The sequence below is a fragment of the Anas platyrhynchos genome, chromosome 28 (assembly GCF_047663525.1).
Source record: "Anas platyrhynchos isolate ZD024472 breed Pekin duck chromosome 28, IASCAAS_PekinDuck_T2T, whole genome shotgun sequence".
NCBI classification, from domain to species: Eukaryota; Metazoa; Chordata; class Aves; order Anseriformes; family Anatidae; genus Anas; species Anas platyrhynchos.
The window spans coordinates 4,405,452-4,418,777 of NC_092614.1; the positions used below are offsets into that span (position 1 = coordinate 4,405,452).

At 50.7% G+C, this 13,326-nt stretch overlaps 1 protein-coding gene across 1 annotated transcript; it reads left to right on the forward strand.

The window, feature by feature from the left end:
- The first annotated feature begins 283 nt into the window (after positions 1-283).
- Positions 284-10,223, forward strand: LOC119715161 (von Willebrand factor A domain-containing protein 5A-like). Its single transcript, XM_038172349.2, has 18 exons — positions 284-515; positions 1,533-1,591; positions 2,001-2,248; positions 2,355-2,577; positions 2,931-3,073; positions 3,284-3,395; positions 3,841-3,968; positions 4,272-4,360; positions 4,774-4,918; positions 5,220-5,299; positions 5,793-5,904; positions 6,244-6,408; positions 6,553-6,656; positions 6,987-7,168; positions 7,347-7,553; positions 8,048-8,268; positions 8,449-8,575; positions 8,770-10,223. The coding sequence occupies exons 2-18, from the start codon at positions 1,543-1,545 to the stop codon at positions 8,904-8,906; spliced, it is 2,472 nt and encodes an 823-aa protein (XP_038028277.2). The 5' UTR covers positions 284-515; positions 1,533-1,542; the 3' UTR covers positions 8,907-10,223.
- The last annotated feature ends 3,103 nt before the right edge of the window (positions 10,224-13,326 follow it).

The window sequence follows — 13,326 nt, forward strand, 5'->3', positions numbered from 1 at the left end:
GGCTGCACTGGCTGCAGCAACGCAGTCTGCATGCAGACCCTTCCTTGCCCACCGCCACTTTCGCTTCCGAGGTGGGACTTGGCGGGAGAGGGGTCCCCAGGGACCCCCACTAAGTGCCGTCCACCTGGGGTGTCCCCGCGCCCCTCCTCGCCCCGCAGCCCCCCAGGCTTCCCGAGACGCACGGCCCTGCCCGTCCCCAGGGCAGCCAGACCCTCCGGCCGCACGGGAGGAGCTTGGCGTCCCCGACGGCCTCTCCCCGCCCCTGCCCGCCTTCCCCTGCCTGTCCATCCGCCCTTGCGTCCCTCCGACTCTCTCCACATCGCAGACGCTTCTCCATCTCCGTGGCCCTGCATCTTCCCGTTTGCCTGAACATCTCTTGCTCGGTCTCTCCATCTCTTCCTCTTCCGTCCCTTCCGTTTGCCTGTTGTTTGCCTCTTACTGCCTCTTCCCCTTCCTCTTCTATCTCTTCAGTGCATCTGATTGTCTGTCTCTCCCAGCTGACGGCTGTTATTCTGGTGAGTGCCTGCTTGTCTGTTTTACGTTTTGTTATTTTCTCCCTGTTGTCTGTTCATTGTCCTCCATCACTGGGAAGAGCTTGCTCCTGTTCAATCCATCCCTCTGCCCATCACTCAGCCCTACTTCCGCAAGGAAGAAGAAAGAAAACACCCTATTTGGTTTCTTTGTCCATACTGTCAGCATAATGGTGGGGTGGGGATTTTTCTGATGCTGCTGACCCTGCCACCCCAGAACAGGAGAAAGTGAGGCAAGTGTATTGTAATCAGAGAAACTTATATGGGTGACTTTGGGATACAGGTGGTGGAATCCCATTCACCTCTAGGCACTTGGGCAGAAGGCAACCAAACATAACTTACCTGCACACTCCCCCCAGTGCCTTTCTGGGATTTGCTCTGTCACCATGGAATACCTGACCCTGCCTTCATTTCTCTCTCTGCCATTTCCCCCCACATTGCCTGGCCTTTCAACCTGTCCTTGCAAGCTACTCCATGAATATATCCTCACAGGTGCTGTCTCTTGTGCAGCAGCATTCACACAATACTGCCTGTGGTGGGTTTGCACTCATCCCTTCTAAAATGGACTCTTCCACCTATCCATCCATTGTTCCATCTATTCATCTACTTCAACAAAAAATCTCATGTCTCTCTTTGTCCATCTCTTCATCTGTCTGTCCCAAAATGGATCCCATCTGCCATCCTGTTCATCCAGACATGGATTGTTCATCACAATAAAATTACAGACAGCTACACTTGCTTTCCTCTGTCTCCTGTTGCTATCCCTCAGTTCTCTTCAAGATTCTCCCATGATGGGAATGGGATGCAGACCTCTTCACTGCAGAGTCATTGCACAGTCTTTACAAACAGGGATTTCTGAATCCCTGGGTTTGCTCTGGCTGTACCTGGTGGGTTAGGGCCTTCAGCCACATACATAGGACTGGGGAAACAGCAAGGAATCTTCACCAGATAAAGGCTACCTGGTGGTATCTCCTCTTACAAGAGACCCCTTCCTGTCTACAGGTCTCCAGAAATGTGGCGTGAGAGCTTTGGACTTCTAGAAAAATCCTACGTCAGTGGCGGTGAGCTGTGGGTCAGACAGGGATATTTTGGGAATGCTCCCAAAGGAGGGTAAAGAAAGAGGGAGAATAGGCTGGATCTTCCCAGAGGGAAACACGGATTGGAATGGTCAAGGGGTCTACAGGATCAGGGTGGGGGACAGAGGTATGGAGGAAAAAGGAAGCTGAGATGTAGAAGTAGACACTGTTCTGTGGCAGGCTCATGCTAGACCTTCAACAATGTTAAACATGATCCATGGATAAAGACTTAGGATCCCCTTTTGCCATTAGGAGGGGAGAATCTGTCATTGTGTACTGTTCATTGGCCACCTAGTTTTAATTTCCTGGGTGGGAACACACACTTGAAGCAGCTCCAACTCTCTCCTTGTGTCATTCATGTGTTCTGATGGAAAGGTTGCATCTCTCCCAACAGCACCAGCATCCTTTTTGCTGGGGAAGGATCTCCATATACCCCTGTGCCCAGTACCCCTTTGTAGTGCAGTGGTGGATGTTGCCATCCAGGACTATGTGGCTGATGTGGCCTCTGAACTGATCTACCAGAACAAGAGTCGTACCTCCTCAGAAGTCATCTTTGTCTTCCCCCTCGCCCCCCACATGACCATCTACTCTTTCCAGGCCTTAAATGAGGATGCCAAGGTTCAGGCCTTGCTGCAGGATGAGGTACCAGCATTCAGGAAGGAATGGGGGCAAACACCAGAGGGGCATGGAATGAGCAGCCCATGGTCTGCCTGGGGATCAGCTTTTTGTCCCTCCCCTTTCCATCCAGACCCAGCAGCTGCACAAGGCTACAAAGGGCCAGGAGAACTGGGAGTACCTTCAGCATCAGTCTGAGCGTTCAGGCGAGGTGTTTGCCTGCTTCCTGGGTTCCTTGTCCCCTGGCAAGGAGATGGTCGTGACCTTACGCTATGTCCAAGAGCTGCCACGGAAGCTAGGTGGAGCAGCCCAGTTTTTGTTGCCAGCCACGCTGCATCCTCACTGGAACTACTACAGTGAGTAACCCCATAAGGAACCTTCCCTCCCAGTCACACACTCTACAGAAGGACCAGAGCTTCCCCATATACTTTACAAGCAGATCTAATGCAAACTTTCTTTGTACCCACAAAGAAAGAGACACACATTTTCCCCCATGCAACCCATGAACAGATCCACTCTTCCTTCCTGTGTCCCTTGAAACGGATCCACACCTCCCCCACACATTTCACGTACACAGACAATGGAACCCCTCTGTACACTTTATCGACAATCCCTAGTTATTCCCATATGTCTTATATATAGATGCCAAATCCCACATGCACTCAAGAGAGAGACTGTGTCATTGTCAGTACCATGTTTCTCCCTGCAGCCTGGAATTGTCTCAATAACAAGCCTTACTACAGCCTGCTGCTCACCGCCAGCCTGCAGTCACCCCGTGGTGTGGTCAATGCCGAGGCCAACTGTGCTCTTACTCCTTTGATCTACACTGCCCAGGACCACAGCGCTGCACAGGTATGGCCTCCTGAGGGCCAGGATCCTGGAGATATTGGGCAAGTGGCGTCATCACTGATGGCCTCCTGAGGGCCAGGATCCTGGGGATAGTGGGCAAGTGGCATCATCACTGAGAAAAAGGAGATGCGCTGGGATTGGTGCTTGTGCTCCTGGCCTAATGCTGGGCCTGGGCCTCCTCCTCCTGTGTATGACCAGGCATCCCTTCTCTAGGTCTCACTGGCTGAGACCCCTCCAAGAGATGATTTTGAGCTGCTTGTGTATTATGGAGACCCCACTGAAGTCAGTGCTGTGGTGGAGAAGGGAGACCCTGGGGCCCCCGTTGGTGAGTTCATCTGGGGATGGAACGTGGGGGCACCTCTGAGTAACAGGAGTCATTGAGGCACAGGAGGACACTGGGGATTGTGGGGTGAGAGGCTTCATTGGACAAAGATAGGAGGCATTCAGATGGGATAGTGTGTGTCCTAGGGTTCCACAGTGAGGTGCTGGGGACATTGTGATGAGGTATTAGATGTACCAGGATGGCTATGAGGACCCCTATATTAGGGCTTACTGGGTAACCTGTATTAGAGCCACTGGGCTGGAGTACTGGGGGCAATGTGTTGTGCAGCTTGTGTACATTACAGTAGGGTAACAAGGCACCAGTGTGGGTTATCAGGAGCTCTGGGATGGTGTAAGCTGAGGGCACAATGAGGATCAGAACCAGGATGAGGAGAGGGGTCTCTAACTGGGCATAATTGGGCTTTATCCCCACCCTATACCTCCTCCAGGCTCCCTGCTTGGTGACCCCCTCGTGTTGGTGACTCTATCACCCAGCATCCCTGATGCAATGCCTGGGCAGTGCCAGTCTGGGGAGTTCATCTTCCTTCTGGACACCACTTTCCTTGAGCGTGCACAGGTACCTCCACAGAACAGGGACCAAACTCGATTTGGGGAGCAAGCTGAGAGGGAACAAAGCCAGGGCAGATGTTTGAGACACAGACATGGGGGGGGGGGTGGAGACAGGGGGAAACAGGGTGGGTAGGGGCAATGGTGGGCTCTGAAAGGGTCCTGGAATATCTTGGGTGCCTAGGAGAGGTCAGGACACTGGCTGGGGTCATCCAGAGGAGTCCAGAGGCTTTAGCCAGACCAAGATAAGGGCAAGGGCATCTGTATCCACCACTGGTACCTCCTAAGACCTGCCTGCAGTTTCTTTCCACAGGAATCCCTGCTCTTCCTTCTCAAAAGCCTTCCCCTGGGCTGCTACTTCAACATCTACTGCTATGGAGCAACATCTGTGGGCATCTATCCGTGAGCAAACATGGGGCAGGCTGGGTGTTATGTGTCTGGATTAGATGCTGGCGAGTAGGGCTGGATGCTGTGGGGCTTGACTGGTTGCTGTGAGGCAGAGCAAGATCCTGGAGGATAGGTCTGGATTTTCTGAAATAGGCAGATTGGTATGGGGCAAGGCTGGGTACTGGAGTGCATGGCTGGGTGCTGGAGGGCAGGACTGGATTCTGGGGACAGGATCTTTGTGGCACCATGGGAGAGCATTTATTGGGGTTCTGTTGAGCAAAATCTTGTAGGAACTATGAGGCAAGGTCTCTTTAAGACCTCCTATGGGGCAGGATCTTGCAGAAGATATAGCTATGGGGGTGAGTCTTGGGGAGCACCACGGCCAGCACAGGGTGATGTGCTCTGCAAACATGTTGTGCCTGCTGCAGGCAAAGTGTTGAATATACCCAAGACAACCTGACCAAGGCAATGCAACGCATCCCGTCCACCAGCTCTTGTCTGGGTGATGCTGACCTGCTTGGAACTCTTCGCACAATCTACAATACGCCCCAGCCCCACGGACATGCACGACAGGTCTGGGCACAGGAGCATGGAGGAGTGGTGGGATAGGTGTCCCCGAGGAGCACAGAGTGTGGGGGGAAGGAGTGACACAAGGGGTGTCCTGGTCCAAGGTGAACAGACTATGTGGGGGAAAGGAAAAAAAGGTGGGTCCATATCTCGGGGGGGTTCTGTCCCCTGAGAGAATGGATATCTCTCCTTGGGGGTAGTATCTCTACAGGGTCTCTCTCACCTGGGTCCCTTTTGGGGACCTGCTGTCCCCATTTTGGGGTCTTGTGCAAGGTGTCACCATTCATTTATGTCTCCTATCTCCCAGCTCTTCATCTTCATGACTGGGCTACCTCCTGACAAGGAAGCCATTGCTGCTGAGGTCTGCCATCATCGCAACAGCCACCGGTAATTGGAACTCTCTGCCCCCAGTCCTTAGTCATCCCTTGATCCCCTCCCATCATTGATGAGGGCCCCTGTTCACCTGTCTGAATCCTTGAACCCCTTCAGTGTCCCAGAGACCCTTCCCACCCTGCGCAGCTCTGTCCTGTGTCAAGCCTCCACAGGGGAGTCTTTACTTAATACTCCCACACCCAAGGTACCCATCACAAAGTGAGGAGGGATTTGTACACCCTGATGTGCCCCCAAGCTCTGCCCCAGCCCCACCATACTGGTCTCAGCTCTGCCCCAAGCTCCAGCTCTTCCCTGCCACCTCCTGTCTAACCCCAGCTCCAACCCCAATTCCTCACTCCACTCCTTACTCTTCCTCCTGCCCCTTGTTCTGCACCCTAGATTTGTTCCCCTGCCTAAAACTCCAGCCTGTCTTCTCCAACTCTTTTCCTACATGCGTGCATCCATCTCTGGCTCCTATTTCTGACACCTTTCCCTGCTTCCACCATAGGTGTTTCTCCTTCTGCTTCTCTGAGGACAGTGCTGCCCTGGCCATGACTCTGGCCAGGGAGACAAGGGGTGAAGCTACCTACGTCAAATCTGACAAAGAACTGGCAGTTGTGGTAGGAACCCAGGAGCCCTGGTTCGTTCCCTTCTTTCCACAGATACACTACTTTCCAGTAACCCTGGCACCTGGACTGCCCATCTGTGGTAGCCAAGACCCAGCTGCCCCAAGGAACCCAGGCACCCAGTCTTTCCCTAACTCTCTACCCCACTGCCCCACCCCACAGAAAACCCAGATGCCTGAACTTCTCCCCACCATGGCACAGACCTGACTGCTACCAGGGAAGCCATCTGGCACCCCACACATCCCCGTGCTATCCAAGGAATTCAGACAGAGGGGCCGTATGCTGAACTCTAATGGAGCTCCCAAAGTGTGGTGTCTTGCCCTTTCTACCCAGGTGCTGAACTGCTTGAAAAGAGCCCTTAAGCCAGCAGCTGAGGGAGTCTCTCTGAGCTGGACTCTGCCCCTTGGCCTGGAGGCTGAGGTGCTGGGAGGCACACCTCAGTCCATCTTTCAGGGTGAACACATCCATCTCTATGCAAAGATTCGTGGAGAAGCCCAGGTGAGAGCTGCCACTATGTTTTTTTCCAGTTACTTCCTAATAACCTTGCATTAACTACTAGTAATCTTTGAGTAATTTCCCAGTACCTCCCAGCAGCAATCATGTATTTCCAGTAACCTCCAGTATCTTTCCATGTGTTACCAGGATAAGAAAGTGGCCACTGGTGTCTTGACCTTGCAGTTCAGCCTGAATGGCCAGAATGTCGCTCACACGATCCCGTTCCCACTATGCCCACAGGGAGATGGCCGGTGAGAGCCTGTCCTACACATGGACTCCAGCTGAGAAAGGAAACAGATAGCTTGTTTATTCATTCCCACCTTCCACGTACCATCCCAAACTGGGAGAGAACCCAAGTGTCCAAGCATGCTCTCCTTCCCTGCTTTGAACCCACAGGGATAGGACTCATGCACCTGGACCTCATTTCACTGCAGACAGGGGACCCATGCATCCACATCTTCCCTCTACCCATTCTTACCCCTGAAGGGAGAGAACCTAGGTGTCCAGGACCAATCTCTGTCCACCTTTCTCCAGCACGGAGAAAAGCCAGGTAGTTGGGCCTCACCCCACTCTGTCCCCAGGCTGGCAGGTCATCGTCTGGCTGCAAGGTGCTTGCTCGGGATGTTGTTGGCAGACGTTGTGAGTGGGTCAGGGGATGAACCAAGGCAACGCGCAGTCGAGATCAGCCTGACTTCAGGGATCATCTGCCCCTTCACCAGTTATGTGGGGGTTCGCACATCTCAGTGGGTTACCTGGTACCAAGGTAAGGAAAGATGCTTGGGGGAAAGATCTGGAGGGGTGTCTCCATGGGATGTTCTCATTCCACAGGAGCCAGAACCCCAACCACAGGGCACCCCCAGTCTCATGGGGTAGGCCCCATCACCACCAGGTACTCCGTTCCCATGGGCTTAATTCAGTCTCTTTCCCTGTTTCCTTCAAAGGGCCCCTGGCACTGCTGCCACCCCACCAGTCACTGGTTGCCTGCCAGATCCTTCAACTACGTGGCTCCATTTGCAGCTCTTCTTGCTTTCCTAAGAGCATCTTCATCCCACCTGGCTGGCTGACTGCAGTACAGGAGTCATGGTTTGCCATCCAGCGTCTAACCCATGACATTGCTGCCTTGGCTCAGAATGGGGCTCACTCAAAAGGTATGGGATCTTGATCCAGACAGGAGATTTAGGGATTAATTAAATGTCTGACAAGAGGGTTATGTTGTCACTCTCCATGTTTGCTCTTGGTCTGAAAACTAATGAATTTTGCCTTTAACCTTTCCGCTAATCATGCTTAAAGCTTAAAGTCCTTCAGCAATTATGGGACCCAGGTCAGGGACACCCAGAGACAGGTCTGGACCAGTGCTGCATCATGAATGCACATTTGGATGAGATATGTTCTAAGGATATCAAGAGAGGGTTTGGGGACATGGCTGGGCAGGAAAGCTAGGAGAATAAGGATGAATTAGGGATGTCCAGAAAGGGTTGATGATAGGAATATTTTGGAGATATGCAGGGAGGTCCTCAGCCTGCAGGTAATTGCCCAAAGAAGATCACAGTGTTCTGGGCATTTTCTCAGAGCACAGGGGAGTAGAGAGGGGCCAGCTTTCCTGTGATTCCTCAAACCCTCCAGTTTACATTTTTTCCCACAGCACCTAAATCACCGCCACGATCTATTTATTCTCTCGAGAGTGTGGATCCCAATTTTGTTTTGTCCTCTCAAATTTTTTGGCCATGGGTCAGCAAAGCCATTGATGAGTGTCAGGAGCTGGTCGCACTGCAGAATGTAGATGGCTCTTGGACCCTCAGCTCAAGCTTAGCTTCTGCACTGCAAGTCGATGAGGCTGAAATCAAGGGAAAGATGCCTGGTGAGGTAAGGAGATAATCCTTTGTGGTGCCAGGGTGTAGACTTGGGGCAGTGGGAACACCTTGGCTGGTGGAACCCCTTGGAATCCCAGGGCACCCAGAGGTGAGTGGAGGGGTCAGGAACCAGAATCACAAAGGAAGAGGTGCTCAACAATGTCAGCGGGTCTGAGTCATTGTTCTTCTACAGGTCACAGAGCCAAGCATCTGGGCCACAGTACTGGCTGTGACCTGGCTGCAGAAGAAAAACAGGTATTATCAAGGCCTATGTGAGTTGCTGGAGGCCAAGGCTGTGACCTGGCTGTGCAGCCGAGCTGGTGAGTCTCGTTTTCCAGATCTCCACAGAACGGCTTCCTCCCTGCTCTCTCCAGTGAGGCCTACTAGAGGCCTAATAGTGGACCTCTTCAGGACCACTGTTTCCTGGGAGTCCTGTGTCCCCTTTCTTCTTTCTGCCTGTGGACCTTTCTTCCTGCCTTACTCCCATGGTGCCCCTATCTCTCCCTCATTGCAGCGTCCCAGCTGGACAAATGCCTGGAGGCAGCCAACACCCTCCTCGAGAGCAGCGTGGAGCTTGTTGCAGGAAAAGCGGCCGAAAACTTGACAGACACTAGTATGGTCAGATCATGCTCCATTTTATTACCCGAATAGCCTGACTTTTATAGTGAACTTAACAGGGGCGGATAGTGTCTCACACAAGATTATTGGTCAAAAGCACTCAGACAAACAACTACAAGAAAACAACCCCCTTGTGATTAGCAGTCACGTAGACCTTGTCCTTGAAGCCAACTACTGGCAACAATATTTTTCTAAATTCCTCAGCTGGGTGATGTGGGAACACTGTCATGGGAACTTCTCTTAGTCATCCTGGTAGCTTGGTTTGCTCAGATGCAGCAAGCCATGGGATCTTTGCTGTTTCAAAAATCCCTCAACAGGAGCTGAGTGTTTTTAAGCTCTGAGCTCAACACATGCCTTGTGCTTCAGACCATCAGCATTTGTGGAATAAAACAGGACCACAAAACACAGCTTAAATTTACCTGCCATGCTGGGATCCCACTGCTGCTGTCAGTTGGGGTTTTACATAACAGATGAACCCTCACTGCTTTTCAGATATCTTCTACTAGGTGAGCTGCATTTGTAGCATGCTGAACTCCTGAACAGTTCACAGCCTCCGGCATGTTTGGTTTGGGTGGGAGTGAGAGTTGGAGATAGCCTCTTCTAATTGTGCCTGTCATCAGCATCTCCAGACACGGTCCATCGTGGCCTAACAGAAACATGTTAGAGTGTGGGTGAATCACCATTTTGAGTCGCCTATCCATCCCAGGATTTCTATGGACCTCCTAGGTGTTTTCCTTCATCTTCATTTCCCTCTAAAGTCTTTACAGTCATGGGGAGGGAATCATCAGGGTTATTATTATGCTCATCTGCAATGCTGGGAAAACCCTAGGAAGGGGCCCGTTTCTGTGTCCTTGTGTCGACTGGGACAGAGTAAATGTTCTTCATATGGTATGGTGTTGTGTTTTGAATTTAGGATGAGAATAATGTTGATAAAACAACAATGGTTTAGTTGTTGTGGAACAGTGCTTATACTAAGACAAGGACTTTTCAGCTTCTCACTCTAGCCTGCCATTGAGGAGGCTGGGGGTGCACAAGAAACTGGGCTGGGAGTGGACAGAATTAGGACAGCTAACCCAAACAGCCAAAAGGGTATTCCATACCGTATGATGTCACGCTGAATAATAAATATGGGATGGCTGGCCAGAGTGAGGGCTGGGGCCGCTGCTTGGGGATGGCATGGGAAGGGCATCAGTCAGCAGGTGATGAGTGATGCATTGTGCATCACTTGCTTTCCATATCCTCTTATCATTATTATTTATATTTGTTAATACTATTTTTACTACTATTACTATTATTATTAGTTTTCCTTCATTTTCTCTCCTATTAAACTGTCTTTATCTCAACCAACAAGCTTTTATCATTTTTTTCCCCAATTCTACCCCCCATCCTCCTGTGTGTGTGTTTGGTGTGCGTTTTTGGAAGGGGGGTGGGGTGGGAGGAGGGTGGTGAGTGAACATCTGTGTGGTCCTTACCTGCCTGCTGGGTTAAACCACAACACTCCACACATGGACTTTCCCTGGGCAGACAGTGAGGCACATTCTGGGTATTTACTACAAGAATGCGCTAGGTGATGCTCCTTGCCCACTTAACCATCACTCAGCCACCTACTGGCAATCCTGAACATAGAGCCCCAAACCTACAGGACAAAACAGACGATAAATGCAGCGCCAATTCTTCTACTGATACGAAAAAGGACATCAGTTATGATATGACATCACTTGGGGAGCATGTGAAGCATTTACTGTTACTGGAAAGTGTGAAGCGTTAGCTAGTGAGGAAAGAAACTTGGGACTCTATGAAGAACATAATGATCTTTAACAGCTTACGTAAATCATGGCACATAGGTATGATAATCACAGCAATAGCAAATACATTCAGGACAGTTATGTTTGTTGAAATTTGTTAGCATGTGACTACAATATAACTGTACTGCGATTAATTCTGATAATTGTCAGTAAATGCCTACCAGAAATGTAGCTGCACACAAGCATGGTTAGTGATAGCAGTATAATGTTGTTTGTCATGTCCCCCTTAACATATTTGCACTGAAAAGCACTGAAAAGATCAGGTAACCCTACTGAACACACCTTCCAAATACCTTTGCAGTCAGCACTTCCAGACACTTTGCTTAGCAGCTGCGTTTTTTAAGCAACACCTTCATGTCATGTCCCCAGAGACACTGTGTAACTTTGGTTTGAATTGACTGCTAATTCCCCCTTTCATGTAGTTCTTTCAGCAGGCTGGGCAGTCAGATGAATCCTCCCAACTGGACCAAGGACAGGGAATCCTTTCTATTGTCCTTTCCACTTGAAAGACACAAATCTTCACTCTGCTCCTGATGATTTAGCTGTTCACTCACCTGGGGAGCATGGTCATCATTTCCACAACCATTTGACCACCAGTTCCACACTTCAAAAGTATTTCTTCTTCAGCAACTTGCCCTTCTTTGATATTCTTCTTTGATATTTCTTCTTTGATATTCACCTTGGTGAATTCCCCAAAAATCTGTGTCAGCCTTATATTGGAAATGAAGATGGGGTGGCTGCTCATGATTCTCAACCTTCTCCTTCATCCGGATTCTGCAGCTGGGACAGGGCAACCCTGGATATTCATACAGCCTAGGGGATGGGAGGCTGAAGAGCAGCCCCATGGAAAGGTATCTGGAGAGTTTGGTTGATAGTAAGTTGAATATGAGTTAACAGTGTGCCCTGTCATCCAAAAGGGCCAATCATATCCTGGGGTGCATCAAGGACAGCATTACTAGCTAGTCAAGAGAAGCGATTGTCCTGCTCTGCTCTGCACTGGTGCAACCTCACCTTGAGGACTGTGTGCAGCTTTGCATGCCACAATACAAGAAAGACATTAAAAAAAAGACATACCTGCTATCCTAAAAAATAATCCACTTTCTGTCCATGTAGATCATTCTATCGCTCTGTGCTTTCTGCAACACTATCTAGAACAGAACGTTAATAGTGTGTGGTGGTTTTACTCGGGTGAGCAGCCAAGCTCCACCACAACTGCTCTCTCATTCCCCTTCCACAAAGGGAAAGGGGGAGAAAATACATTGTAAAGGGCTCATGGTTTGAGATATGGATGAGGAGATTGCTCAGCAATTATTTTGATGGGCAAAAACAGACTCAGAGTAGGGAGATTAGTAAGTTTTTTTGCCTATTACTAATAAGCTAGAGAAGTGAGAAACAAAGGAAAGAAACCAAAACCACCTTCCCCTCATCCATCCTCTTTGACTTCCTCTCCCCAAGTGGCACAGGGGAATGGGGGTTGCGGTCTGACTATAGCACCTGGTCTCTGCTGCTCCTTCATGGTCATTCTCTGCCCCTGCTCTACATGGGGTCCCTCCCACGGGATGCAGTCCTTCCCAAACTGATCCTGCGGCATCTGCCCACAGGCAGCAGCTCTTCAAGAACTGCTTCAGATATGGGCCTGTACCACAGGGTCCATCCATCAGGAACAGACTGCTCCAGCCTGGGCCCCCCATGAGCAGCACCTTCTGCTAAGTCACCTGCTCCTGTGTGGGCTCCTCTCCATGGGCTACAGGTCCGGCCTTAAAATCTGCTCCAGCGGGGGCTCTCCATGGGCTACAGCCTCCTTCAGGTCAGATCCACCTGCTCCACCATGGGGTCCTCCATGGGGTGCAGCATGGAAATGTGTTCCACCATGGTACACCATGGGCTTCAGAGGGACAACCTGCTTTACCATAGTCCTTTCCACAGGCTGCAGGGGAACTTCTGCTCTGGCTCTTGGAGCACCTCCTACCCCCTCCTTCTTCATTGACCTTGGTGCCGGCAGGGCTGTTTCTTCCCCCTCACTCTCCCAGCTGCTGTTGTGCAGCAGTTTTGTTATGTTTTGTTTCTTAAATATGCTTTCACAGAGGTGCAAACAACATTGCTTATTGGCTCAACTCTGACCAGGGGTGGGACCCTCATAGGGCAACTTTTGGATTCTTCTCACAGAAGCCACCCCCGCAGCCCCTTGCTACCAAAGTCTTGCCACATAAACCCACTACATAGAGTTATCAGAGAGTGTCCAAAGGAGGGCAACAAATATGTTATACAGTCTAGAGGGGAAGACATATGAGAAGTGGCTGAGGTCACTTGGTTTGTTCAGCCTAGAGAAGAGGAGTCTGAAGGGAGGCCTCATGGGGAGGCCTGCAGCTGCAGCTTCCTCATGAGGGGAGCGGAGGGGCAGGAGATATCTCTGCTCTCTGGGGACAGTGACAGGACCCAAGGGAATGGCATGGAGCTGTGAGAGGGGAGGTTCAGATTGGGTATTAGGAAACGGTTCTTCACTAAGAGGGTGGTCGGGCATTGAAGCAGACTCCCCAAGGAAGTGATCATGACACCAAGCCTGCCAGAGTTCAAGAAGTGTTTGGACAATGTTGTCAGAATTATGATTTCATTTTTGTGTGGTCCTGTGTGGAGCCAGGAGGTGGACT